At 47.1% G+C, this 27,260-nt stretch overlaps 1 protein-coding gene across 2 annotated transcripts in view; it reads right to left on the reverse strand.

Annotated features, from left to right (window-relative positions):
- FGD4 (FYVE, RhoGEF and PH domain containing 4) overlaps positions 1–27,260 on the reverse strand; it is a 600,857-nt gene that overhangs the window by 346,975 nt on the left and 226,622 nt on the right. The window contains exon 1 of one of the 2 annotated variants that reach the window (XM_086952772.1): positions 8,007–8,599. The exons of the other annotated variant lie outside the window; for it this stretch is intronic. Coding sequence (XP_086808898.1) covers positions 8,007–8,016 — 10 coding nt within the window. The 5' untranslated portion in view covers positions 8,017–8,599. Of the gene's footprint in view, positions 1–8,006; positions 8,600–27,260 lie in introns of those variants that run through there. 2 annotated transcript variants of the gene reach the window in all.

Below are 27,260 nucleotides of genomic sequence, written 5' to 3' on the forward strand. Positions count from 1 at the left end.
CACCTTAAGAAGTACTTGTGTAAAAATGACTTCACTGGCACTATGATTCAGATTGGTGTCAGGCTCACAGTTGGAGAGATGGTAATTGCACGCTCCCTTCATTCATCAGCTCCCGGATGCACTTACATAAAGTAATTCAGTGCCAGTGTACACAACACTTCAGGTAGTCCTATATGGCGTATACAGGGCCACTCGAATTATGTGAATCTGCGGCCACTGCTTTTTTCGCTTAATTCTGGATTTGCTGCATTTACCACATATTCCATCATCTGCTGCATAATATGCAGATTTTAACAACAACAAAGTTCCTACCTCAAAGAGATCACAAGTTAGTAAAAACGAGATGCCGTGTTCACACACAGTGGCAGGACCTTTGCAAAGGTTGCACAGCGCCTGGATACCCCTGTGGTGATAAGCACGCAATACAAATACTGATTGATTGAAAGGTTACCTGATCATCTTTCAGTTGCTTGTTTCTGAATTTGGTTGTTAAACTGGTACTAAATAGGTGAAATCTTTGCCCAGACAGTGTTACCATGTGTAACAAGCATTTACAATGCAATAGGTCTCGCATTTACAAAACTCTAGTAAATTTGACACCAATTGCATTTCAAATACTTATTTTTTTAAATGCCCATGCGGTGCTTTCGCGTTAATGTCGTCCGCGCCCCTTTTCTTAGATGAGCTGCGTCTAAGGAAAGGGGTGAAGCCGCCAATAAAATGAAACTGCGACATGGTGCACTTTAAAAACAAAGTTAATAAATAGTAAAAAAAAAAAAAACATGCGGCTGCGCTCAGCGCCGCAAATAAACCATAGGCACGGCCGCCACTGTATAAGCGTTAATTGCCGTGCTATAAAAAAATAAAATAAAGCATTGTGGGAGAATGTGTACTGCCTGCAACAGCACAAAACAAATAGTGCTCAGAGGCTGTAATTAAAACCTACCGATAACAACACATGTAACAGTGGGTGTCGCCATGGGAGGTTACAAAATGAGGAAAGGCATACTAAGGAGGGGATACTAAGCCTCTTGACCAATGAAAAGCCACAGTTTCCATATGAGAAAGGCCAATAAAAAAATATGGGTGGAGCTCCAAGTCCATACCTGAATACAGCATGCCTCGTAGAGTAGCGCATGTGCTGCCCAGACTCGGCCTAAAAATGACAACATAGTGAAGTAATGCCATCAGAAAATCTGCTCCAGTATGCCTAATTATTTGCCTTTTTGGCGCATAATTTAGTTAACACCACCACAAAAGTTGGTCCTCCCTTGCTGCATAATTCCAATGAGCTTGACTATATATTTCAGTTCTCAAAACAATTGCATGCTGGCAGTGAACTATTTTAAGATAAATTATTACAGTATGTAACAAAACCACAATTAGCATGTTCTAGATGTTTTCAAACACTATTTGATATTCTACTGCTGTTTGCCCATTAGGCTTGTGTTACAATTCTCTAGGCAGCATTAGCAGTACTCTTTAAATATAAATAATGCTTCATAGTGTGGTGCCGGCTGCTGCAGTTCTTCCTGCATTAATGCCAGCCTTCCACATTATAGAGATGTATTTTGCCTCAGATAACCCATTCAGCTAATCGTGTTTTTTATTTGTCTTCGCCACATTCTTTGCAATGTTAAAAAGTAAAACTAGCTTATGCTCTGGTGGTTCTTGAAAGCCTATGAGGGCTGTAGGTAGCACACACTATGGGGCCAATTAGCAGCTGTTAAGGGAAGCTCGCCTACCTAGCCATTCCATAATGCTGCCACTTAGGCCACACAGGCAGACATCTTGGAGTTACACCCCCTGTATTGTACGTTCCCATCACTCAGTATGTTTATCTGAGTGTGGGAGGAGTGGTTTTGGAGGTGGTGAGCTGCCAATTGACAATGTCTTGTGTAACCGACTACAAGGCCTGTCTTGAATTGTCAGCCAAGACCACTCTGCATTCAAAGAAATGTCAGTAATCTTGCTTAAACATTTGAAGGTGGTTGTGCCGTTAAAAGGCCATTTGTAGACAGTTTCTGTGCAAAATGGGGTCGTTTCTCACATTCTGTACTTGGGAGACACGCAATAAAGTGTCAAAGTGTTACACTTGAAGCATAGAAATGGCAATATCACACAGAAGCACACTAAAAAAATGGAACTGTCCCTCATAAGCAAACTGAAAACTTGACAGCTACTAAATGTTATGAATCTGCATGACACACAAAGCCGTACATTCCTCCACACCACCAACTGCAGGGAATAAAAAAGCTTCAGGCATGTTTCCCAGTCGCATCCCCGGGGATCCTATTCAAAATATACACATTGATAGTTGCATTTAGAAGCGATCACAGTTTCAATATCAGCCCATAAACTAAGGGATTCCCTCCTTGAACACAATAGATCAAAAACAAATTTTTTAGTTTATCACAAATTTCCCAAAATGTAATATGTATTACAATATTACATGCCATTTTTTTATCATATCCAACCAATCATTCATTTACGTCAAAAGACCCTCAGGCCGTATAACACTACATACATAACTCACATCTGTAATGTTCAGGCAATGTAAGAGCATAATAGCAGAGGTCTGACCTTTCAACGAGGATGGAAAAGTCAATATATCCCTATCTGTAATATTTTACATGCATTAATTGCTTTCCGTACACTGGGCCTTAAGTAGGCCTTCGGTCAGCTTATAAAGTCACGGCCAGCCTACTGCGCGTCAACAGTGATAGAAAGTAGTAAGGCAGGGCAGCCAGCAAAGCCCCACTGGATAAACATGTCCGACTTAAGTCAGACATGTTTACCTTGGAAGCTCTCCACTGCGCAGACCCAGCCAGCTTAAAGCTGCTGTGAACTTGCCTTGAACTGCTTAATGAAGGCACACTAGTTCAAACGTGCTTTTCACACCATCGTGTTCTATTTTTGCTTTTTTAAGACTGGCATTAGCCAAAAGAATTGGATTTTACTACAATTATATCAACACTGACCTTCTAGTAGGGGCTTTCAGCCAGCACTCGTCATACATTGGTCTGTTAATATTGCAATACACATTTCTCTTCTGGCCACAACAATATACAGCATGGGGCAGTGGGTCCGCTATGGTCCATGTTCACTGTGAGCAAAGGTTATGTCCTGCACAAGGAACGCATACACACACCAAATAGTTCCTATATGTGAGCAGGACTACGAAGGCAATGCATGTTTTAGCCATTTCTTCTTTTAGATTGATGAAGGCCAAGCAGCCTTCCCAACGAAAATATGCAAACAAAAACATGCATACAGCTTGACAAAACAAGCACTGGCAAAGCCAAAAGTCTTGGCTCCAACAACAGGCCTATTGGTATTGTCACTACTTGTTTACAACCTGTTGCAGATATGTTGGAATGCAAGAACTCAAACAAGATCTAATAAAAAAAATGTGTGATTTAACGGATATTATTGTATTGATTGCAAAGCTCTAACCACAACCCACATTCAAATACATCATGTTCTTAAAAATATATATATTTTATCACATTTCCTTGTGTTTTTTTGGAGGAAGCAAGGTAATACTGATCCATTATTGGCCACTTGTGCGCAAAGGGCAATTATAAAGAAGACTAGTTTCTCTTGACAGCTGAGCAAACCGAGGCAGCTCGTGTTGCAATATATGTCATTCTCATGGTCATATTATGTAACATTTCTAGTGGGGCAAAAAAATAGAATATAGGGAACAAATTCATTTCACACCATGTTTGTTGCTTAGAATATATCATGTTTTACACAAATATTTTTGCAGCAGCGTTAAAATGGGTAAAATAGAAAGTGAAATCTGTGCAAAAATTCGCTGATCCATTTATTGCTCATTACGTATATATTTTTTTTCAAAGAAAGAAAACAGTCCATGCATGGTCTTTATTATAAAATATATTTTAAGACATTGTTGCTGCTTATCTAAAAACTACAATAAACAGATATGCCCGAACTTTGCCCCATCTTTCACATTTGGAAAAGTACACATGTAACCGCTCCATTTATTAACATGTAAAAACAACTCTAGAGTAAACTTTAGTTTGAGGCAAAATCTGTATAATATGCATGCATTAAAAAAAAATGAGTGGTGCTTCTTCGCCATTTGCACCATTGTTAGAAAATACGGAGATTGCCCCACGTATTAGGCAAAATGGTGCCATATGCATCACCTCTAGAGTAACATTCACTCAACAATTTTGGGGCTGAGTAAATGCTGTGATCTCTTACTGGTTATCTTCATTACACGGAGTACTAATAGTTTTTTGGGGGGGTGTCCCCTATGACTCCCAGGGCAGGCAATTCCATTACTTACTCTGAAAAACTGTTTTTAGAACGTTAGGACTCCCTCACCCAGTGGACATAGCATTAATACAACCATGCCTCCACCCACAATTATGTGCCGTCTACCGAAACCATGTGTTACCTGAAAGGCCAAACTTGGTAAGAAATCCACAAAGAGATAAGGCGATCACAGGGCTGCATGAAAGGGAATATGATTAAGTTTTATGGAGATAGCCGGTAAGTAATAAGATCACAAGCATTTCCCCAAAATTCTTTGTCACAGGCTGAGCAGTCTGCAAGGCTATGGACAGCAGCACAAAAAAAGGCTCCACAAGCTGTTCATAATGTGAAATAAATGTTTTAGGAGAAGCTCAGTGTGCATCAAATGTCTAATAGAGGGACACCCTAACTTTACGTTCATGAAATAAACATTCTTTGGTGAACCGAAGGTGAATGCCAGTTGACACATCAACCTGTTTCTTCTCATCTGGCAAAGAAACAATCAGCCACGCCCACCAATCCAGTGCAGCAACTGAAGGTATTCACCCTCTGGCCTGAGCCATTGGACACGAACAATGAATCTGAAATCCTAAAATGAACTGACCTTTCTTTTAAATTTCCACTTGTTTGGCCATTTTTATGAATGAACGACGTTATCCTGAGATGAGGAGAGATATTATCTTCACAGAGTAAGATGCAGCACCACGTGCAGAACAAAAGATGAGGCGGGACATAAAGCCAGACCCTTTTGGCAAAAATCTCAGTTCAGCAGATGAAGGTAGCCAACTCTCCTGAACAGCTGTAAACTGTGACTGCCCATCACAAATAAAGATTTTTGAGGGTGAACCTTGGGAGGAACATTCCCCCAAGGGACCAACATGGTAAGACTGGAGAACCCTAAAAACAAGCAGAACATTTTAAGCAGGAAAAGTGCGCTGAACACCCCTACTGACACTAACTGCACCATCAAAGAAGAGATCTCAGCCCCAGCAACAAAGCGTCCAATAAAACAGGACAATTTTCATCAGATTACACAATGTGGATTTAAGATTCCTGAAAAGCACCATGAGTGAATAAATGCCTGAAGCCAAGCACAGGATACTGGCTTCATTGCACACTTTCCTGGCTGTACGATTGTTACCAAATATCAGTCTGCAGTTTTCTTCTACAAACTAAGGTTTCTAGTTCCCCGGCTCAGAGACTAAGATGAATCATTATCTGTCTTGACATGGAAGTACCATAAATAGAGGAGGGGTTAAAGTAAGATGGGGGTTGATTGCATTTTGGGAACTTCTGCAAGCATAAAGGGGATCCACTGTATTTTAAAACAGACACCATAGGACACACTCTGTAACACCCCCTCATTCTGTTCTTGGCAGGGGGTTCTTGCAATCAATGTAAAAGGTGTATAAATCAACACCTCCCCCCTCAAAACTTAATCCCTGATCTGGGAACAAAATGCAGGAAGAAATTCGTACTGGAGAGAAATAAATCTAGCCATGGCTTGCCAAACCTTTTCCTTCTTTTAAGCACATAGATATAGCTAGGAGGAAAGTCCCTAAGATGATCAGAAAGCTTAGCGTAACCTATCTGCCTGAACTCTCTTCAGTCGTGGAATATACCTGTTATTCAGGGAAAATATCTTTCCGCTACCAGGTCAGATCTGCTAAGGGCCTGAAGTGCATCTCCATGTGGCAATCGACGCAGCTCTAGGATAACAGACTGTTCATCTTCTATCAATGCTGACAGAGCCCTCGGTGATAGATTAAAAGCTGCCTTATCCGAAGGAACTAGCTCAATGACTAGAGAAGTTCTCCAGGAAAAGGGAGATGGGTGAGACACCTGTGATCAACTGACAGAATTGCAGAAAGTCTACTTTCAATTTAATTTAAACTTCTATTTATTGGTTCTGTTCCATGAAAAATACAAACATGAATAGTAACAACATTGTTTGCAGAGTGTGCAAGTCACAGTTCAGCAGATGCATACAGACTGTGGAGGTATATAATCAGTTACAAGCCTAACAATGCGCAGGTGGCATCTCCGTGACCGTTACAAATGCACCCAGCACTGTGCTGGGCATGCAGAATTAACTGATCATCATCAGGAAGTTTAGTTTTAATTGTGCAAATACATAAGAGGCTTGAGGAACAGCTTGCCCAGCTGACCAAGAAGCCACAAGCCACCGGGACCTCTGCATCCTGGGCAAATGAGCAACCAACACGGAAACATGCACCCACGAGGCCAATACACCAGGTTGAAAGTTTGCACCATGTTTTGGAGGAAGAACCACTATTCAAATCAGTGGTCGAAGTGGGGGTGGTGGGGGAAGAATCCGATGGGCACGACATGCCCATCCTTTTTTAATTTTAGGAAAACAGTTCCCCTACTTTTTGTCAAAAGTCAACCTTCCCGGGACAGTTTATTTCGCCAGCTGAAATGCTTCAGATAAAGTGTCATTCAGGGAGCCTCCTGTCCAGTGAAACCGACAGAGGAGCCAACAGCTAAACAAGCCTTCTTGCCAGGGTGCCTGCTTGCCTGAAAGAAGTGCAAATGTGCACAACTGGTTAACATGCAAATGTAAAGGAGGCCTGGAAGCCGGTATTGGCTTTAATTGATGGAATCACATGAAGCTTTCAGATGACACACATTTATTCTTTTTGGGATATATTGTGAGGGAGCTACCAGCTAAGGTGTGAAGTGTGTGTTTTTAAAAGACCATTATCAAAAAATGGCTTCCTGAGGACACACATTCATTCTTTTTGCAGGGTACTGTAAGGGAGCTACCAGCTAAGCTATGAAGTGTGTGCTTATAAAAGACAGTGATAGATAAAAAAAAATAAAAAAAACTGCACGGGTATTGCCTGAAAAAAATCTATGTTTTCGAAAAGACGTTTTATCTTAAGCCTTTTCGCACATTGTAGCAGCCTGTCTTATACTGTGTGTAATACAAGTTTAAAATAATGACTTACATGTTCACTGTGCTTTCTGTCACAGACTGGGACCTGGTAGCACTAAACATACACAAGTCACTATTCACACTGCACCAACCTGGATTTGGTGCAGGGCATTAACGGAGGTTTCATAATGTAGACAGTGCATTTCCTACTAATTAACATAATTTTCATTTAAGCTGTGTGTTATCTTGTATGTAGTTACCAAAAAGTGAAAGACTGAAAAAAGTTACAGGAAATGTTGTTTTCTAGCCACGCCCATATACTCACTCGCCCCGCCCCCTTATGCGCAGCAACACAGTTCCCATTCTTTTTTGGAATGAACTTCGACCACTGCTTCAAATCAACGGATAATATTACCACGACATGACTTAAACCACGCCCTCTGCTTCTGGTGGCCCCATCGCTCTAGGTGAACGTGTAGAATCACCACAGCACTCACCAGACTTTACCAAACACATTTCAAGACGACGTTTGCATTTTACTGACCTCTCCTCCTGCCCCCACACTTCCTCGTTTTTGGCACAATGATTTGTTGTTTGTAAAGCCAACCGAGAAACAAATATCGGCATTTACATTACAGAAAAATAACTTACTCCATTTATAAGAGGAGTTCCTACTGAAAAACAAACAAACCAAACCTTTCGATGCAGTAGCACACAGCACCACCGAGCACACCAGTGATGCTCGGTCCTCGGTGGCACAAGCATGTCAGCAGCGCCTAGTGACGGACACACAGTGCTGCAAGGCGCCAGCCATACTTACAGCCTCCCATCGGCCCGCTCTGCTCTCACGCGCCCAGGCACCCGGGGTGAAATCGGCCGTGGCCTTCGGAGCAGTCCGCACCCGCCGAGGTCACCCCCTCAGCCCGCCGAGATCACCCTCTCAGCCCGCGGCCGCTTCCTCCATCTAACGCCGACACACGTCTAAAGCCTCGTAAGATCTGAGGCACCCAGAATGAAGGCTTCTAAAATGGGAAATAGTGCTGGAGAGGGCCCGCTGCAGGGCACGCCGCAGGGGTTGGGCAAGCCAGAGGTTTCAACACGCAGTGTGGCATGGCCGGGGTTCACGGCTTCTGGAAGCAAGGGCCGCCCGCCTTCGGCTGCAGGGGTTTAAATCCCGCCCGCAGACTCACTGCGCCCTCCGAGAGTTAGACTTTAAACAAGAAGCGAGCGCGCCCATTAATTCTCAGATGAATCTCTTGCTCCCAGAGTTTGCGGATTCCGTTAGATAAATCCTGCCCTGTGTAAACTGCAGGCCCTGACGTGTCCCCTGCCCCATGGCACGCGCAGGAAGAGCCCGCCTGCCACGGACGCACTTCCGAGGGGAGCGCGCCTATTCATTATCAGCTGGTACCTGTCGGAGCACAAGTAGCAGTGGCTGAAATACAGAAATAAAAGCCAATCAAAACCCCAGAGGCAGGGTCCTGGCCAGTCCTTGACAACGTGACCTACCAACCAGGGTTGTGAAATACTGTAATAACTCATCACCCGTCTGTGGTGGGAACGACCGTCTCCTACTTCCCGTTATTCAGCTCATAACCTACTTGTGCAATAAATTAAGTGTAGTTCCAGTGATATGGTCAACACTATGTGGCACAAAAGCGTACATACCACAGACCTTTAAGTATGTGAAATGATGGGTGCAGTATGGAGATAGCATGAGAACTGCCTCTGGCCACTTGGGTGTCTGATCTGAACCCAGAAATTAAGCTTTGGAATAGATCTCGAGCAAGAAATTGCACACAAATTACAGGCATATTACAATACACGGGTGACCTAATCTAAGAAGGTACGAATGATCGATATAAAACAAACAATGTCAAGATCTGATTTATTTTGTATTCCAAGGAGCAAAATATTTATTTGATATACAATTAAGAAAACATACTAAAACATCATTAGAAGACTTTCCACTCAGCTATTCACAGACTTCTTTTGTGGTAAATCTGACAGATGTTTATTTCCAAGACAATAAAACTGTGAATCATAATATTGATGCAATGTAATGTTGATAACAGCTACACATGTTCACAATTCGGCATGGTATTCACAATACATAAATGTTAATGCAATGATTTTGATTCATCAATAGGCGATAACCATACGACAATAAGGTTTATTGCTTTCTCCCTGCTCTTGACAAGCTACCCGAAAGCAGGGGACCCCTTTGTTTTTCAAAATACTGAACTCAGAAAGGCACATGTACCACGAAGGACAACGCTGCTTTCCAGCGCCCCCTAGAGGTCACCCAACAGTGACTGCACCTCAAAGAGCAACCGGTTGACATCATGACCACATGACAGCATTTGCCACATAACCATCTTTCTTGAAGATGGCGTGTTCAGTGGGAAAGCACACACTGTCGAATACCTACTCACACTCTTCCTCCCATCCCACCCAAAAATACATCACTGCTCCCAGGAACACCAACGCCAGTAGTTAAGCCCTTGACCAACATTCACTCCCTTGTCAGTAAAAAAACTAACAGTACCAATGTAGTTGTCTGATGATGGCCCTCTCCACCCTCTTCTCATTGGTGACCACCAGCATCACACAATGCGGGGGCTAGATAACAGAGGTGGGGGCACCTCAGTTATGGCAGAGGAGCATCGCCCCAATGCTTTTGAGCAGTGCAAAGCACAAAACATAAAATTATAATAACTTCGTGCTGCTTTGTGGGTCGGAGGGCCTGCTCTGCGCTCAGAGCAGGGCAGGAGTCGTGCCCACTCCTAAGGGCACAATGGCTGTTTGGTCGGCACTCTCGGGCTGCCTAAACCAGTAACACTTTCCCTGTTCTCCATGCAGCCTGCATTACAGCATGCATGGAGAACATGCCCACCCCTCCAGCCCCTGGCTGAGCGCCATGTCAAGGCACTCACACCATTCACAACGCAGCATTGCAGCATTGTGATTGGTCAGTGGGGCCTGGCTGTGCTTCCTGTCCATAGACGAGAGCAGGAGCAGAGACACGGGACCGGCAGCAAGGTATGTTTTTTTAATATTGCGAACTCAACTGCGCAACTCCCCCGCCTGCACGACCCCGTCACCCGCGAGCTGTGACGGCCGCCACTAGACAACAGACAGGCTGGCCTGGCAGCGATGTGAGTGGGAAGCAGCACACAGGAGAGAGCGAGAACAAACAAAATACAAAGTCCCATGAAGAACTTAAAAAGAAAGTTGTTCCGTGATGTCAGCTGTTGAAGGATACATTCATCCGATCAAAAGGATGGTAAATAAGCTGTGCTCCAGAGGAGGGTCAAACAGAAGCAGAGGCAGAAAGCTATTGAATAAGAAGCAAGCAAATGATGTCGACAAGAAAGCCAACCAATGACGAACAATGGGCTGGTGGGAGTATTTTACACAATAGTTAATCAACAAAAGACCACTAACAGTGAGTGGTCTGTCGGTGGACCTAAAATGTTGACCATCATTACATTGGAAAAAATCATCCCCAAATGATGATGAAGATTTTTTGGGAGCTTGATCCATATAAGATTTAACACTACTTTTACTACCTCGGCTTGTACCCCCACAGGTAAAAAATAATAACATAACTTCAGTTATGAACAAAATGATACAACAATGTCATAACAATTACTCATCTACACTACTGAAGAAAAGATCACAAAAATAGATGGCCCTCATTACAGAAAAACATTGGCAAAACCATTAGGTCTCCCTATGCAAGAGCTATTGACTTTGCCAATATGATTTAGCAATGTTGTACACTAGCATGACTGTTGTTCCGCATGGCTAATGTTAGTGGCTTAAAGGAGAGTGGTGTGGAGTAATATACACTGGAGAAGAGTAGAGTGTTATGGAATGTCATAGAGAGTTGTGGAGTGGCGTAGAATTGAGTGGCATGAAGTGGAGTCTCATGGGGTGGTGTTGAGTGTTGTGTACTGTCATGGGTTGGCGTAAAGTGCTGTCGAGTGTCGTGGAGGGAGTAGAGTGTGGTAGAGTGGAAGGGCATAGAGTGGAGTAGAGTGTTGTAGAGGTGAGTGACTTCGAGTAGTGTCAGTGAAGTGGCACAGTGTGTCAGAGTGGTGTACAGCAGAGTGGATTGGTGCAGAATGGAGTGGCATAGAATGGAGTAGTGTAGTAGAGTGGAGTGTTGTAGACTGGAGTAGAATAGAGTGGCATAGAGTGTGCTAGTTAAGTAGTGTGTCATAGAATAGATTGGAGTAAAGTGGCATAGAGGGAGGTGCGCATAGCATCATAGAGTGGAGTAGTGTAGAGAGGCATAGAGTGGAGTAGAGTGTTATAGACTGTCAGAGTGTAGAACCATGGAGTGTTGTAGACTGGGAAGTCTCAGAGTGAAGGAGATTGGCCTAGAGTGAAGTGGCGTAAAGAGTAGATTGCCGTAGAGTGCAGTGGCGGAGAGCGCATTGGTTTTGAGAAAAGTGGTGTACAGGGCAGTGGCATAGAGTGCAGTGGTACAGATTAAAGTAGAATAGAGTTTCGTGACGCAGCATGGAGTGACGTAAAGTAGATTCTTTCAGAGTAGAGTGAAGTGGTGTAGAGTGGAGCAGTGCAGGTTAGAGTGGCATAAAGGGCAGTCGCGTAGAGGGCAGTGGTGCACAGTAGATTAGAGTTGCATTGAGTGAAGTGGAATAGAGTGGAGTGATGCAGAGTAGAGTGGCAGAGTAGAGTGTCAAAGAATGCAGCAGGGGGGTGTAGATTTGAGTGGTGCAGAGTAGAGTGCAGTGGCATAGAGACCAAAGCCATAGAGAGCGTTGTGCAGTGGTGCAAAGTAGTGTGGAGTTCAGTGGCATAGAGTGCAGTCTTGCAGAGTAGAGTGGCATAGATTGCAGTGGTGCAGAGTGCATTAGTGTACAGTGCATTGGCATAGAGTGCAGTAGTTAAGAGTAGAGTGGCTTATAGCGCAGTGACTTAGAGTGCAGCAGTGCGGAGTAGAATAGAGTGGCGTACAGTGTAGACTGGAGTGGCACAGAGTATAGGTGTGAATAGTACAGTGATGCATAGTAGAGTGGCGTAGAGTGCATTGGAATAGAGTAGAGAGGCTTAGAGTGAAGTGGCATACAGGGCAGTGGTGCAGAGTAGATTAGAGTAATTTAGAATGGATTGGCAAAGAGTGCAGTGGTGTAGAGTGCAGCGATGCAGAATAGAGTGCCACAGAGTGCAGTGGCGTACAGTGTATTGGCATAAAGTGCAGAGGTGCAAAGTAGAGTGGAGTGGTGCAGAGTGGAGTGGTGTAGAGTTCAGTGGCAGAGAGTACCGTGTTGCAGAGTTGGGTCGAGGGATGTGGCACAGAGTGGAGTGGTGCAGGGTAGAGTGAAGTGTCGTAGAGTAGAGTGGTGCAGAGTGGATTGTTTCAGAGTAAAGTGAATTGGTGTGACGGTATGAGTGGAGTGGTACAGCGTTAAGTGCAGTGGCGTGGAGTGGCGTAGAGTGAAGTGGCATAGAGTAGAGTGACATAGAGTGCACTGGTGCAGAGCAGATTAGAGTCACCTAGAGTGGATTGGCACAGAGTGCACTTTAGTAGAGTGAAGTGGTATAGAGTAGAGTGCATTGGTACAGAGTTGTTTATTGCAGAGTATAGTGGCGTAGAGTACAGTGGTGCAGAGTAATTGGCGTAGAGTGCAGTGGCATAGAGTGCCTTAGCATAGAGCGCAGTGGTTTAGAGTGGCGTAGAGCACTGTGGGATAGAGTAGTGTGGTGCACAACAGAGTAGAGTGGTACAGAGGGGTGCAACGTTGTTTGGTGTAGAGTGGAGTAGAGTAGCACAGAGTAGAGTGGATTAGAACGCAGTGGCATAGAGGGCAGCGGCGGAGAGTAGATAGTTTAAGAGAAGAGAAAAGTGGCATAGGGTGGAGTTGTGCACTGTCGAGTGACGTAGTACAGGGTAGAGTGCAGTGGCATAGAGTAGGGGTGTAGAATACAATGTCACGGAGTGGAGTGGCATAGAGTGGAGTGCTGTAGAGTGGAGTGCCCTACACTGGGGTGGTGTAGAGTTTAATTGTGAAGAGTACAGTGGTGCATAGTAGAGTGGGGGTAGAGTGCACTGGCATAGAGTAGAGTGGTGCAGATTTGAGTCGAGAGGTGCAGAGTGAGGTGGCACAGAATGCAGTGTTGATGAGTGGCTTAGAGGGGATTAGCATAGAGTGTAGTGGCATACAGTGTATTGGCGTAGAGTGCAGAAGAGTAGTGCAGATTAGAGGGCAGTGGCGTACCATGCATTGGTGTAGAGTGGCATTGAGTGGTGCAAAGTAGATTGCAGTGGCATAGAATGCTGTGGCACAGAGTGACAGAGCTCAGTGGACGAGATTGCAGTGTTGCAGGGGGGCATAAAGTGCAGTAGCGGAATGCAGAGTTGAGTGGTGTAGAATGTAGCAGCATAGAGTGTAGCGGCGTACAGTGCATTGGCTTAGAGTTCAGTAGAGTGGCATAGAGTGGTGCAGAGAAGAGTGCAGGAGTATAGAGCGTAGTGGTGCAGAGTAGAGTGGCACATTGTTCAGTGGCAAAGTGCAGTGTTCAGGCCCAGACTGGCCTTTGCGGGCACCGGGCAATCCCCCGGGGTGCCGTAAGGGTGGGGGCCGGTTTTGGGCAAAATTGTCTCTGTTACAAAATCGTCCGAAATCCGGCCCCGCCAAAGAGCTCAGCCGCACCACCAGGGGGCTGGCAGAGCACTTTGCCAGGGCCGATTTTGCTTCTCAGTCCGGCTCTGGCAGTGTTACAGAGTGGAGTGGTGCAGAGTGGAGTGGTGCAGAGTGGATGGCAATGGTGCAGCGTGCAGTGCAATGGTGCAGAGTGGAGTGCAATGGCGCAGAGTGAAGCGGCACAGAGTGGAGTGGCTCAGAGTAAATTTTTCAGAGTAGAGTGAAATGGTGTGACAGTAGAGTGGGGTGGTACAAAGTAGAGTACATTGGCATATAGTGCAGTGTTGGAGAGTAGAGTAGCGCAGAGTAGTGCAAAGTAGAGTGGCGTAGAGTGCAGTGGTTCAGAGTAGAGTGGGGTAGAGTGCATTTTCATAGAGTAGAGTGGTATAGCATGGAGTGGTGCAGAGTAGAAGGCAGTGACACAGTATAAAGTGGCGTAGTGTGGAGTGGTACGGAGTAGAGTGCAGTGGTGTGGAGTGGTGCAGAGTAGAATGGAGTGTGGTAAAGTGGAATATGTATGGTGTGGTAAAGTGGAATATGTATGGTGTGGTAAAGTGGAATATATATGGTGTGGTAGTGCACTGCCATTACAGACAACACATCTTCAATTGAAATGACCATCACATTTGCACAGACATACAGTTTTACTGATAAATATGTACAGCACACAAAATATGTGTTAATATCCTCACAGAGTGTATCAATTTGTTTTGATCGTATTAAAATATTTATTTCCACACTTCAGAATGACTAAAAACGTGCTTCATTTGTGCTTTGCTAATTCTGATATCCTCGGAAATATCTGCACAGTTCATTTAGAGGCATCGAAATGTGTGCTAGAATTGTTTTTTTATTGTTCAGCCTTTCTCCAACACATCCCCAGGAAGCCAGTATGATTGTCACATAAATCCTCTCCATTTGTTAGTCTGAGAAAGAAAAGTAAACACCAAGCTCTCTGGAAGACAGAGTCTGACATTCAATCTCTGTCTTTGGATGCACAGCAAATGTGGCAAGATAAGAACAAGCTTTAAAGACCTATTGACAGAACACTAGTGCTGGTAGAAGAATATAGGTAATAGGGTATGGGCTATGGAAGGGACAAACTCAAGCTGGACAGCCATAAACCAATAACGCCAGCAAACAGAGAGCAAGAAAATGTGAATTCAAAACCAGAAAGCCAATGGGCAGTAATGGGCAGAGTGCATTCCCATGGAAGTTTTCTGAATGTTCCCAAGATGTTATTAGCAAACCAGACTGCTTCTCTGTCTGGCAGACAACAAATTAAAAACTAGCTGTCTGAGTAGATTGCATTTTTCATTCAATGTGTGCAATTTCATTGCTCCAGAGGTGCAGCAAACATGGGTTCTGCTGATCTTTTTTCAATCCACCAGTGCTCCACTGGAGAGATGCATGGGAATCTCACCTATAGGCAAAGGAGAGTCATGTGATGTAATACCTTAGTGAGAGGCCTCTGTGACCCTTCTTTGGAGTGGAGCTGTCCCCCTGAATAAGGCTTATTGAAGAACATATCTCACTGCACATTCATGCCATATTCATACAGTACAGCTGACTGTTTATTAAACAGTAAAACCTAAACAATAAGGTATGAAACGGTGCAGTGCCGTATAACTATGCTTGAACGCTCGGGCCAAACGCAATTATTCTGTCATATCTGACGCAAGACAGAGTGATTCTTCTTATCCTTAAAAAAGCTCTAGGCCTCCACGCCACCAAAGGGCAAAACATGTGTTGGCTGATTAAGTGGAATCTGTAATTTGTAAATGGAAGATTTACAAACCACAACATTAAAATATACTGCCAGGATCTTTATCTATGCTTTTTTTGTAGTGTATAACACACTATGTTCTATAATAAATGTAACCATGTGGTACATGCATCTCTCGTGGCATGAACTGATTCGAAGATAATTGAAATTCGCTGGATTTTTTCTTTCTTCTAATGGTGACAAGGCTGTGACAGGGAAATCCTGTTCTATGTTCTCCTCTAAAATCAGACCTGGAAATAGGAAGCACTGTCCTAAACCTGTATATCAGGCCCCGGCGCTCTGGTAACCTTGCTGAATAGGAATAAGAGTGTCAGGGCAGTGGTCGCTCACATTCAGGAAGATTACTTGAAAAGACAACAGCTTGCTGTGTTAACAAATGATGCTTAGGCTTGTGCACTCATTGGTATTCTGGAAGTGAACAGATGACGCCACGTCACAGAGACACAACTTTTCCATTATTGGACTTTGCTTTTGCATATTAATGTATTCTTCCGAGTTGCAGTCTTGGTTCATTTTAATTGAGCGAATTGGACCAATACACCTGACAACTATGGTATGCAAAAGCAAAGTCCAGGAAATGGAAGAGTGGTGTGCCATGGAGCGATCTGGACACTCTATTCTTGCATGATGAGCTTTGAGGTGGGGGGGGGGTTTACCTGGGTAGCATCCACCTTATCACCACTTAAACTGGATGCACTCTTAGTATAGAGCTGGATCTCGGCAAATATGGCATATGTCTGACGTGTTGCATATATACCTGCCTACTCATGTGGTGCCACCGTATGACGCACAAAATCGGCTCCCATCACAGGGTCTTCTGGTGAGGAGCCGCTATCACATGGTGGCATGGAAAAAAGAGCTAAAAACTACTGTAAATGGTGATTTTCAAGCTTGTTTTCCAATGCTTTGAACTGCCCACGTCTATTAAGGGGAGTGAAAACACCCCAGGACATCCGCACCAGCCTCAGCAAGCTTTTTAGGTCGAGCCTGGGCTGCGCATGCGCTGCTCTGCAAGCCATGCTGTATTGGAGTATGTACTTGATTCCCCGTCCCACTCTCCGGCCATTTTGTCATTGGCTTGTGTCACTGCCCTTCATAAATGCTGGCTTCTGATTCGTAAATAGGCAGCTTGTTAATCCCTCCTCAGTACCGCCTTGTCTTCATTTGTATCTTCCCATGAGGACACCTCCCTTTATATGTGTTGTTGATCGGTAGGCTTTAATTACAGCCCCGAGCGCTATTTTGTTTAATGGTTTTCGCATGCCTGCTGCTGCAGGCAGGACAGGCTCTCGCGCAACAGCTTTATTATTTTTTTTTCACCTAGCACGCTACGCCACGCTGATAGTGGCGGCCGTGCCTTTGCTTTACTTGCTGCTCCAAACACAGCTGCATATTTTTTTTTTTACTATTTAATTCTTTTTTTTTTTAAATTCTCCATGCAGCACTTACACTTTGTCGGCCACAGAAAAAGCATATGTTGGTCAACTTGACAAATATATTTTTTTTTTTTTTGCAAAAGTGCGCCATGCTGCGCTTTCACTCTAAGGGCGCCACACCCCTTTCTTTAGACACGGCTCATCTAAAGAAAGGGGTGCGACTAGCATTTGTAATGCAATAGGTGTCGCATTTACGAAACTCTTGTAAATGTGAGACCTATTGCATTGCAAATTATTGGTTTTTTTTGGGGGGGAAGAGGGCCTGTGGGCAGGGTGGGGTTCAAAAGTGCCTCTTAGGTACTTCGTGGCATGAGGCCCGCCTCCTCCTCACAGGTGAAACTATTCTTCAGGTTGCCAGGTATGCACATATAAAGTGCGCATGGCATCCATTAGACGGCTGATTGGCAAAGATGGTTAACAGTGCTTCCCAAAGGGGTTCGAGCAGGCTGGCGAATAAACTGAAACTCTCTGGAGGCTCTAGACCTTCACGCAATGCGGAGAATCTACTGCTTGAACCTCCCACTTTCAAGAAGGAAAGAACAATGGCCCAATCCTTTTCAGGCAACGCAGTGAGAATCTGGAACTCCTTTCCGCCTCAGCTCTGGACCACCGCCTCCTCCCAGGCCTTCAAAAGGGACCTCAAAGTTCTCCTCCTCCAGAGACACCTCCAAAAGTAATTCACGTCCTCTTGCTATTTGGAGGAAGACTTCCCACTACTGATAATTTCTACTTTCCATGACCATGGTAGTGCCTTCCCAGTGTATTCCTGTGGTTGGAGTGTCTGCCTTTTTGCAGTATTCTCCATGTACTTGTGTTCGGTGCCCTTTTGTAACATGCACACACCACTTTGCCCTTGTAACACACTGTTGCTACCTCTCACATGTTTTTACCTTTGATACTTGCACAAGTGCCACCTTTGCCTGCGCAACGCTTGTTCCTGTGCCTGAGTATCTAGCACTTATTGCAGTATTATACCTCAAATTATACTCTGTTTTCTCTTATAACTGCACACTTGTCACTTTTCCTCTTGTGCACTTTTGACTACCTCATGTATTTTTGGTTGCTCACAATTTTTACTACCTCATGTATTTTGTTTGCTCACAATTGTCACTATTACCTTATGTAACGTAACGTATGCTTTTGCAATCTGTTCTTTTGTAATGTTTCTCATTATGTTTCATTTCTGTTCCTAATGTGAAGCGCTCTGACGCCTTCGGGTAAAGTCCGCGCTATATAAAAATGCATAAATAAATAAATAAAGTTTATGATGCTATTTTGACCAAGGCGTGCACACCCCCAGCAGTCAAATATTTTAGAAGTGGGAGGCGAGTTTTGGCAGTGTAGTATTTCTGGGGGATGGGCAATGCAAGTTCAACAGAAGTCGGAGAGAAGTGAACGGGAAATGAAACACTTCTGTCCGGTGACACTTCGGATTTCTCTTTTTTTCTAAGAATGTGGAACTGTTACTTTAGATTAAATTCCTAGTTCTTCGCTGTCTGAGGGAAAAGCGTAGTATGATTTCCAACCCCGTTGCCACCGCGCGGCTTTTGTTCTGTTCAAGAAAGGCCCGATTATTAGAGCAGATCTGGGAAATATGCGATAAGCCTCGTTTAATCGCAGCAAACGACGGCCTCACAGTGCTGCCCTTGTGGCATTTCCTCTTTCAACCTCTTGCGCAAGTCCCCACTGGTTATGAAAAAGTCTTGTTTTCAAAACTGAAGCGTGCGCATGCGCGCTTGCAGCCGGCCAGAGCAATGAAACCACTCACACCAGTCGACCGCAAACCTCCCGGCTCCAAGCAAATTATGGCGCAATAATAAAAGCGTAACGCACGTGGGTATGATAAATTGGTGATACCGCAAATCTTTTAATTCCAGCGTTCGGGACTACTGAGTGGACACATCAACTGTTATCCTGTGTAAATCCCAAACAATGGATGTATTTGTGCGTATTTATTTGACTGTTTAGTGAAGTACTTAACTCTTAGCCTTATGGATGCTTGGAGTGCTCTACTGTGTAGGGTCCTAATTTTAAATGATGACATGGACGCATCATTATAGTAACTGGAACTGCTCCAGGGCCTGTGCGCCCGGCCCCTTTTATTAGCAGGCGATGCCTGTGATGGATGGGTGTGGGGTGAGTGTGGCAGCCAGCCCTCAGGGAGTGGCTGGTGGAAACACCAGTCGCGGCTAGCAATACTCGCAGGTGGGAGGGTCGTGGGAAGGGGGAGGTTTAGAGGAAAAATAAAAAGTAAACTTACCTGACCGGGTCCCGCACCACCTCTTCTCTTGGGCCGGGTCACACGTTTGGTGTTTTCCTGCTCCTGAACAGGAACAGGCATGCTCCCTCCCCTCCAGTAAGCCAATCACAACACTGCAATGGCAGCGTTGTGATTTGTACGGACAACGCCAAACCGGGCGCCTCTAGGGAGGCCATTTTCTCAATGTAGGCTGCATGCAGCCTACATCGAGAAAATGTAGTGTGCATGACTGGTATGGCCGGCCCCAGAGGGCCGACCAAACAGTCATGGTTCTTAGAGTGGTGCATGCTACTGCTCCCCGACCCGCCGGTCCCCAACCAGGCATACCCTCCCGCCCGACCTCAACCAGGCATACCCTCCCGCCCGACCTCAACCAGGCATACCCTCCCGCCCGACCTCAACCAGGCATACCCTCCCGCCCGACCTCAACCAGGCATACCCTGACTTCTGCTTTCTCGCAGTGCAAGAAGCAGAAACATAAAATGGTATTTAAAATACCATTTTATGTTTCTGCTTCTCGCACTGCGAGAAAGCAGTGGAGCGACGCGCCTTCGCCCTAATGGAGGAGCCGCCCCTGAAAAACACTAGAGTACCAAACACTGGGACGTGTCCAGCAGGACACTACATCCCTCCCAAACTTTATAGAAAAGAAACGATGAGTCCAACCTGTGAGAAAGAATAAAACAATCAAACAAATCACCACAGAGTCTTTTCAGGCGGTCTGCAGGACAGAATGAGTGGACAAGTGCAGGTGGTAGCACCAGGCGGATCTCAGCATGCCTCCGTAGTTTAACCAGATGACTCTGGGCATGAAATGCACTGTGGATGAAGACCAGATCTCTCACTCACAGGTCTGTGAGGTTTCGGTCCACCTAGGCATTGTTGTTCTGTCCCGCCTGGTCTCATGGTGTTGGACTTTATTTACACAGTTCAATTTGAGGGTGCATCACGAAAAGTGGTGGGGTCCGCTGCATAGATATTGTTGAAGGCACCCTGTCTGCATGGATGGCAAAGCCCGGAAAGACAGGTTGAGAGTATTCCTCGGAGGCCATGGTGCTTACCCGTACCGGTTAGTGGAGTAGCTTCAGACTTCTCTCTCTCGTACCAGGATTGCCCCACATGGGAACTTTCTTGAGGCTCTTTACGCTGGGCTACCACAGGACTGTGTGGGCTGTGCGGGCCTCCCATAGGCCACATGAAGGGGGCACTAAGGAACCACCAACAGGACCGCATCCAAGTAACTCGTTCAGCCACAAAGGGTGGTGGTCTCAACCAGTGGCAACTGGTAGGGGACGGTGGTGAGTGTAGGTAGTGGGGTGGTTAGGAAATTTTAAAAAAAGCGTACCTGCTGGTCACAGTCGTCAGCCGCCGCCTCTCCTCGCATGAAGAGGGAGCACCCATGTTTCTAGACTCCCTTGACCAATCACAATGCCTGTGATAGCAGCATTGTGATAGGTCTGAGCGCTGTGTTTCGGAGCTCAGAGAGGGAAAGGGAGCCTGGGCATGTTCTCCACCCAGGCTGTTATTCAGCCTGGGTGGAGAACATGTAAAGTGCGCATGAATGTTTGGCCGACACGAGGTGGCCGGCCAAACAGTCATGTGGACTTTAGGTGCAGCAGCAGCCACTCCGACGTCTAGGGATCCCAGCAACGCCCTGCCCTAACCTGGTGGCTACAGGAATACAAAAAATAAAATAAGAAACTCTGTTATTATCATTTTATTTTTTCAATTATACTGCTTTAAAGCAGTGGGGTGATGCTCCTCTGCCTTAGCGGAGGAGCCGCCACTGGTCTCACGGTTTGTGTGCTCTTGCCAGCAGGACTCCGGTGCAGAGGTATCTACCAAATAGTCTTTGGGTGACCAGTCTCCCTCCTCGACCTCTGTGCCTCCGGGTGCCCATCGTGGAGCAGCAGCAGACACATCTCTCATGCCGGGATTCCCTCACACGGGAATTCCCTTGAGGCCTTTGCCCCTGGATTATCACAGGACTGCGTGGGGTGTACAGGGACTCACTTAGGCCGTGCAAAGGGATCGCTGTGAAACTCCCAATGGGGCCACGTCCAACTCGCTCGTGCAACCCCCAGGGTAGATGGTACAATGGTAGAGTGCGCTCTCTTCAGCAGGACTCGGGTTCACTGGGGACTAACAGATGGGTTCTGGGTGTCCGCCTCCCACAGTGCCAGGGATGCCTTGTTGCTCCACACTGGATGTGCAAAGTTCCTTAGCTGGTTCTAGTGATTAACTTGACAACAATGACAATCACTGATGACTGTCAGTGATCTTCCGGGTGATGGGTCTATCACACACTTTGCAAAGAAGAAGATGAAAGAAGAGGAGAACAATGTTGTACTGTGGCCTCATGCCAAACTCTTCTGCTCATCACATTTTCTTGCAATGTGGCATCGTGCCACTCTCCTCCTCCTCTTTCATCTTCTTCTTTACGATGTGGCAATGTACATCTTGCCACGCTCTTCTCCTGGAATCTTCCATGACATGGCGTCATACCAAGTTCTTCCCTCTTCTGTCCAGGCCTCTTGCAGTGATGCTCTCTTCACTGGACCTCCCCGGCGCATCCTGTTCACAGGACTATTTCTCTTCGACTCTTTTTTCTGACCTGGCCTCTCGCTGCGATGTTCTCTTCACAGGGACCTCCCTGGTTATGTCCTGTCCACAGGACTTTTTTTATCTTCTCTTTGTTCACCTACCCAGGCTTCTCGCTGCGACACGCAGTTTACATGGACCTCCCTGGTTGTGTTCTGGTCATAGGACTATTTCTCTTCATCCATTATGGCCTCTCACAGGCCTGGTCTTGTCGGTAGGAATTGACTTTTCATTTCCTCACAGACTCTCACAGGTTCTCTCCAGTCAGTAGAACGGACTCTTCATGTCCTCGTGGACCTCTCACAGGCCCTGTCCCTTCCTCAGGGATATTCTTGGTGCTCTGCCTCCTGGATGGAGGATTGCCACTTTCTTTCATCTCCTCTTTTTCACTCGAAGGCATAGCGCTTGCACCGCAAGACTGCGCAATTGCAGCACTTGTCCCTGCCTCCATTCAGGCATGCTTGACAGGGTCTGTCACTCCCTGTGAAAATGCTCAATGATGGGCCAACGGTGGCTATTCGATGCGGAGGTGGCCAGCCGGTGTGGCCTCTATCATGCAGCATTGCTTCTTACTTCTCTGTGGGCTCCTTCTCGGGCTCCTGCGGTCTTATTTGCAGCAGGTGCGGCCCTCTGTGCACCTGCAACCTCGTACTCTTAGTCTTTCTCCATGGGTGCCCTCTGCTGGAACCTTGCGTGCCTTTCATCTCCTGCAGTGGCAGCAGTTCTCCACTAGGGGGCCACTGCAGGTGCTGGTCTGTCGTCTCTCCCTGGGTACTTTCCTTATCCGAGTGTGGCCTCTGCTCTCTGGCCAATGCGCATTCAGCCTTGATCCCGGGCAGTACTTGCAGGCTGAAGAGCAGGGCTTGCAGGGTACCAGTCTCCTCCCCTGCCGTGCTTCCTTTATTCTTCTGGGGCGCTGCCATTGGCTCCACTCCGTTTGCTGTACTCTTGGCAGCTTTCTTAGCATGGGAAGCTTTGGCCTTCTTGGGGTTGTCTCTCTACAGGGGTTCACAGTCACTCCACTTCAAAACACTCGGCAGCCCACCGGGGTTTGTGGCGCACTCTTGGCTGGTCTCTTACTGTGGCGACAGAGCAGCAGTGACCTATTGCCACTGGGGAAATGGTGGGGGGAGGGAAAGGGGGGCTTCTCAGTTCATGCAAGGCGACGTGGCCTCAACTCGGGTTTGTGCTTGATTCTGCTGCAGGCAGGGAGAATGCTTGGTGGGCTCTACTCGCAGTGTCGGTGCTTTAATGTTTGGGGCATTGATGGCTGCATGGTGGCTCTGTTCTGTGTGCACGTGTCTCTATCCCTACATTGAAACCTCCAGTATGTGACGCCCCTCCTCCGAACACTCAGGGCAGGTTGCGGTACAAACACATAACCGCTAGCTGGCGCTGCATTCACTGCACCTTTCAGGCCTCGGTATCTTTCTTGATGTGGGAGATGCCGGTGCAGGGTTTTGCAACACGCAGGGTTCACTTGTACATGACATGAGAGTTCCTTTGAGGGACGCTTATTATCAGATCTTCCTCTTTATTTAAATGTAGTGCTGCAGCCACCACTTCTCACTGGCCACGTCGGCCTCTCTTTTGCTGGTGGTTACTTGGGGCTGGGAATGCCGGTGTGGCGCCACACGTTGCTTCAAATACAGTCTTGGCCGGGCAGCTGCACACGACTCCCCCGGTAGGAAGTGCCCAGTCGCATTTTCTGTGGGGGCCAGGGCAACCATCCTAATGCTGCGGCCTTACTTTACAGGTGGCGCAGCAGGGTGGATCCAACGCCCCTCTCCCCTGCAGGCAGGGTCTCAGCAGGCAGCCGGCGTGTTTCTCACTGGGCCGCTGCCTTGCGCTTGTTCCGAAGAGTTGCCGGGCCGTGTACTCTTTTCAGCTCGCTGCAGGCACTTTCAACACATCCAGGTGGCCATGCAGAAGATTGCTGGGGCATGGAGTGTAGATTCGACCTCAGGACGTTCAGGGCTGGTGCAGGCTGATTCCTACTACTGGCAGACAGGGTCGGATTGGGATCACAATTCGGCCCGGGCACTGACGAAAAAAGTGGCCCACATTCAAGAGGCGTGGCCCATATTTAAGGGACGTGGCCTACATTCGAGGGGCGTGCCCTTTCATGAAACACCATTTGCACAGACAAGGAATGAAAGTGGGAGGATACTGTTCTTGCACACGACACAGGGCCAAGGTGACAATGGCCTACATGCTGAGCAACTAAAAAAATAGCAAGGCCCCTTTTTGTCACAAAATTATTCCAGCCCTTCAGCACAGGAGCACCTGAAAAGCAGCAAAGCCCCTGCTATTACTAACCTACTCAGCCCTCCCCAGACCTTCAGCTCAGGAGCACATGAACAGAGGTAAGGCCCCTGCAATTAGTAAATTAATCAACCCTCCAGGCCTTGGGAAAATGTCCTGGCAGGGGAGCACAAAACACAGCTTTCTGGGTCATCCAAGGTAGCCAGGTACCCAGGTAGCCAGGGGGGAGGCTGAGGTGAAGCTGGTGCATGGGAAGTGCCTTCCCAGTGTGTTCTGGCAGTTTGAGTGTTTACCATTTACTGTAGTATTACCCTTGTACCTGTGTATGGTACCCTTTTGTAACTTGCACAAGTCACTTTTCTCTTGTAACACACTGTTTGCTCCTCTCACTTTTGTTTGCTTTAGATACTTGCACAAGTGCCACCATTGCCTACGTAACGTTTGTTCTTGTGCTGGAGTGTCTGCCATTAATTGCAGTATTATACCTCTACTTGTATTTTGTACGCTTTTGTAACCTGCACACATATCTCTTTTTCCTCGTGTAATGTAACGTTTGCTCCTCTTGTATTTTGGTTGCTCACTATGGTCACTTTTGATTCATGTAACTTAACGTTTGCTTTTGTAATTTGTCCACTTATAATTTTCTCCTCATGTATTATTGCTGTTCCTAGTGTGAAGCGCTCTGACACCTTCGGGTAAAGTCCGCGCTATATAAAATCGCATAAATAAATAAATGAAACAAAAAAATTCCAAACATCACCAGGCCCCCACAGCAAGACCCATTCTTCCTCGCCCACTATGCCCTGAATATGAAGGGCTGTGGGCGAGGTGTTAAGACTAACACCGTTTCTGGGCTGCATGGGCGCCAGGGGGCCGAGGTGCAAATGGCTCAAAGGCCTGAGAAACACCTGGCCCCCAGTGAGGCCGATTATTGCAAACAATCACCCCTCCCCAGCCCAGCCTCAGCTTGATTGCTTGGCAGGGTAGGGGTGAAGGAAAGCCCACAGCTGACAATCGCTGTCTGGCCGCACAGCGAGGCTGCTTTCATTTTCTCTGTCTCTGTCTCCGTGCACTCTGTGGGCCGTTTTTTTTTCTCCCCTTTCCTAGAGTCCAGTCTGTGGACTGGGCCAGGGGAGAAAAAAAAACGGCCCACAGAGGGCACTGAGGCACCGGCCCTTCGGCCCATTCCCGAATGCCCGCCTTGCCAATCCGCCCCTGCTGGCAGAGCGCCGCGCCACAGCTCAATAGCGTACTCGGATGGCGGAGCGCCACTCACCAGGCCGCTTGTCTGTATCTGCCTCCAGATGGTTGCAGCTTGACCTCCGGCAGGTGAGATGCTGCCTCTTATGGTAGCGGCCAGTGTATGCGCCGAGTGGCCTTAGTTTCTGTCATGCTGATAGCAGGAGCAGGGCGTACCCTCAATCAATCAATCAATCACGGCATTTATAAAGCGCGCTACTCACCCGGGAGGGTCTCAAGGCACTGGGGGGTATGCTACTGCTCGAACAGCCAGGTCTTGAGCTGTTTCCTGAAGGAGAGGTGGTCCTGGGTTCGCCGAAGGTGGGTGGGGAGGGAGTTCCAGGTCTTGACTGCCAGGTAGGAGAAGGCTCTTCCTCCGGCGGTGGCTCTGCGGATGCGTGGTACGGTGGCGAGTGCGAGGCTGGTTGATCGTAGCTGGCGCGCGGGCGTGTAGAAGGTCATGCGGTCGTTGAGGTACTTGGGGCCCAGGTCGTGTAGAGCCTTGTGTGCGTGGGTCAGGAGTCTGAACGTGATTCTCTTGCTGACGGGGAGCCAGTGCAGGTCTCTCAGGTGTCCGGTGATGTGGCTGTGTCGGGGGATGTCCAGGATGAGTCGTGCGGAGGCGTTCTGGATGCGTTGGAGTCTTTTTTGAAGTTTGGCAGTGGTTCCGGCGTAGAGGGTGTTCCCGTAGTCCAGTCGGCTGGTGACGAGTGCCTGGGTGACGATCTTCCTGGTTTCGGTGGGGATCCATCTGAAGTTCTTGCGGAGCATGCGCAGGGTGTTGAAGCACGAAGATGAGACGGCGTTGACTTGTCTGGTCATCGACAGGGAGGATTCCAGGATGAAGCCCAGCTTGCGTGCGTGGTCCGTTGGCTTGGGAGCGGTGCCCAGGGCCGGGGGCCACCAGGAGTCGTCCCAGGCGGAGGGTGATGATCCCAGGATGAGGACTTCTGTCTTGTCTGAGTTCAGTTTAAGGCGGCTGCTCCTCATCCAGTCGGCGACGTCTTTCATCCCTTCATGTAGGTTGGCTCTGGCGGTGGTGGGGTCGTTGGTGAGGGAGAGGATCAGCTGGGTGTCGTCGGCGTAGGAGATGATGTTGAGGTCATGTTGGCGTGCGATGGCTGCGAGGGGGCTATGCGCAGGCTACCCTTTCCCTCACCAAGAACATTAGATATGCTGCCGGCACACACTTGGGGTCGAACCCCCCTTGTCGCCATTGTAGGTACTTGTGCCCTAGACCCGCATGCAGCCTCAAAGATGACACAGACACATCATCATAGTAACTGGAACTGCTCCAGGGCATGTGCATCCAGCCCCTTTTCTTAGCAGGGACACCTGATTGGTGACGCCTGTGATGGATGGGTGTGGGGTGAGTGTGGAAGCCAGCCCTCAAGGAGTGGCTGATGGAAACACTAGAGTACCAAACGCTAGAACGCGTCCAGCAGGACACTACATACTGCAGGGGAAACCGGTGTCCTCTCATTCTACCCTGTGCCTGGCTGGCACTGAGGTACACCACCCGAGGAGAGCTGGTCTGTAGTTCACTCTCGAGGATTAGCGTCACAATGACAGCTGGTTTTTGGTCAAGGGCAGCTCGCATTTTAGATACGTTTGACCCAAACTTCCTTTATTGCCTCCTCTAGTTGACAAAGCCTTCAGAGGCTAGGGCAATGCTGTTTTGGTTTAGCTTTCGAATGCAGGGAACATTTCCCACACCAAATTAAATTGGAAACAGTCAGGGTTACTAAACGAGGAAGAATACCTGTATTTGAAAGTATTCAGACCGACATATCCATGGCTATACACCTTG

The sequence above is a fragment of the Lissotriton vulgaris genome, chromosome 1_2 (genome assembly GCF_964263255.1).
Source record: "Lissotriton vulgaris chromosome 1_2, aLisVul1.2, whole genome shotgun sequence".
Classification (NCBI taxonomy): Eukaryota; Metazoa; Chordata; class Amphibia; order Caudata; family Salamandridae; genus Lissotriton; species Lissotriton vulgaris.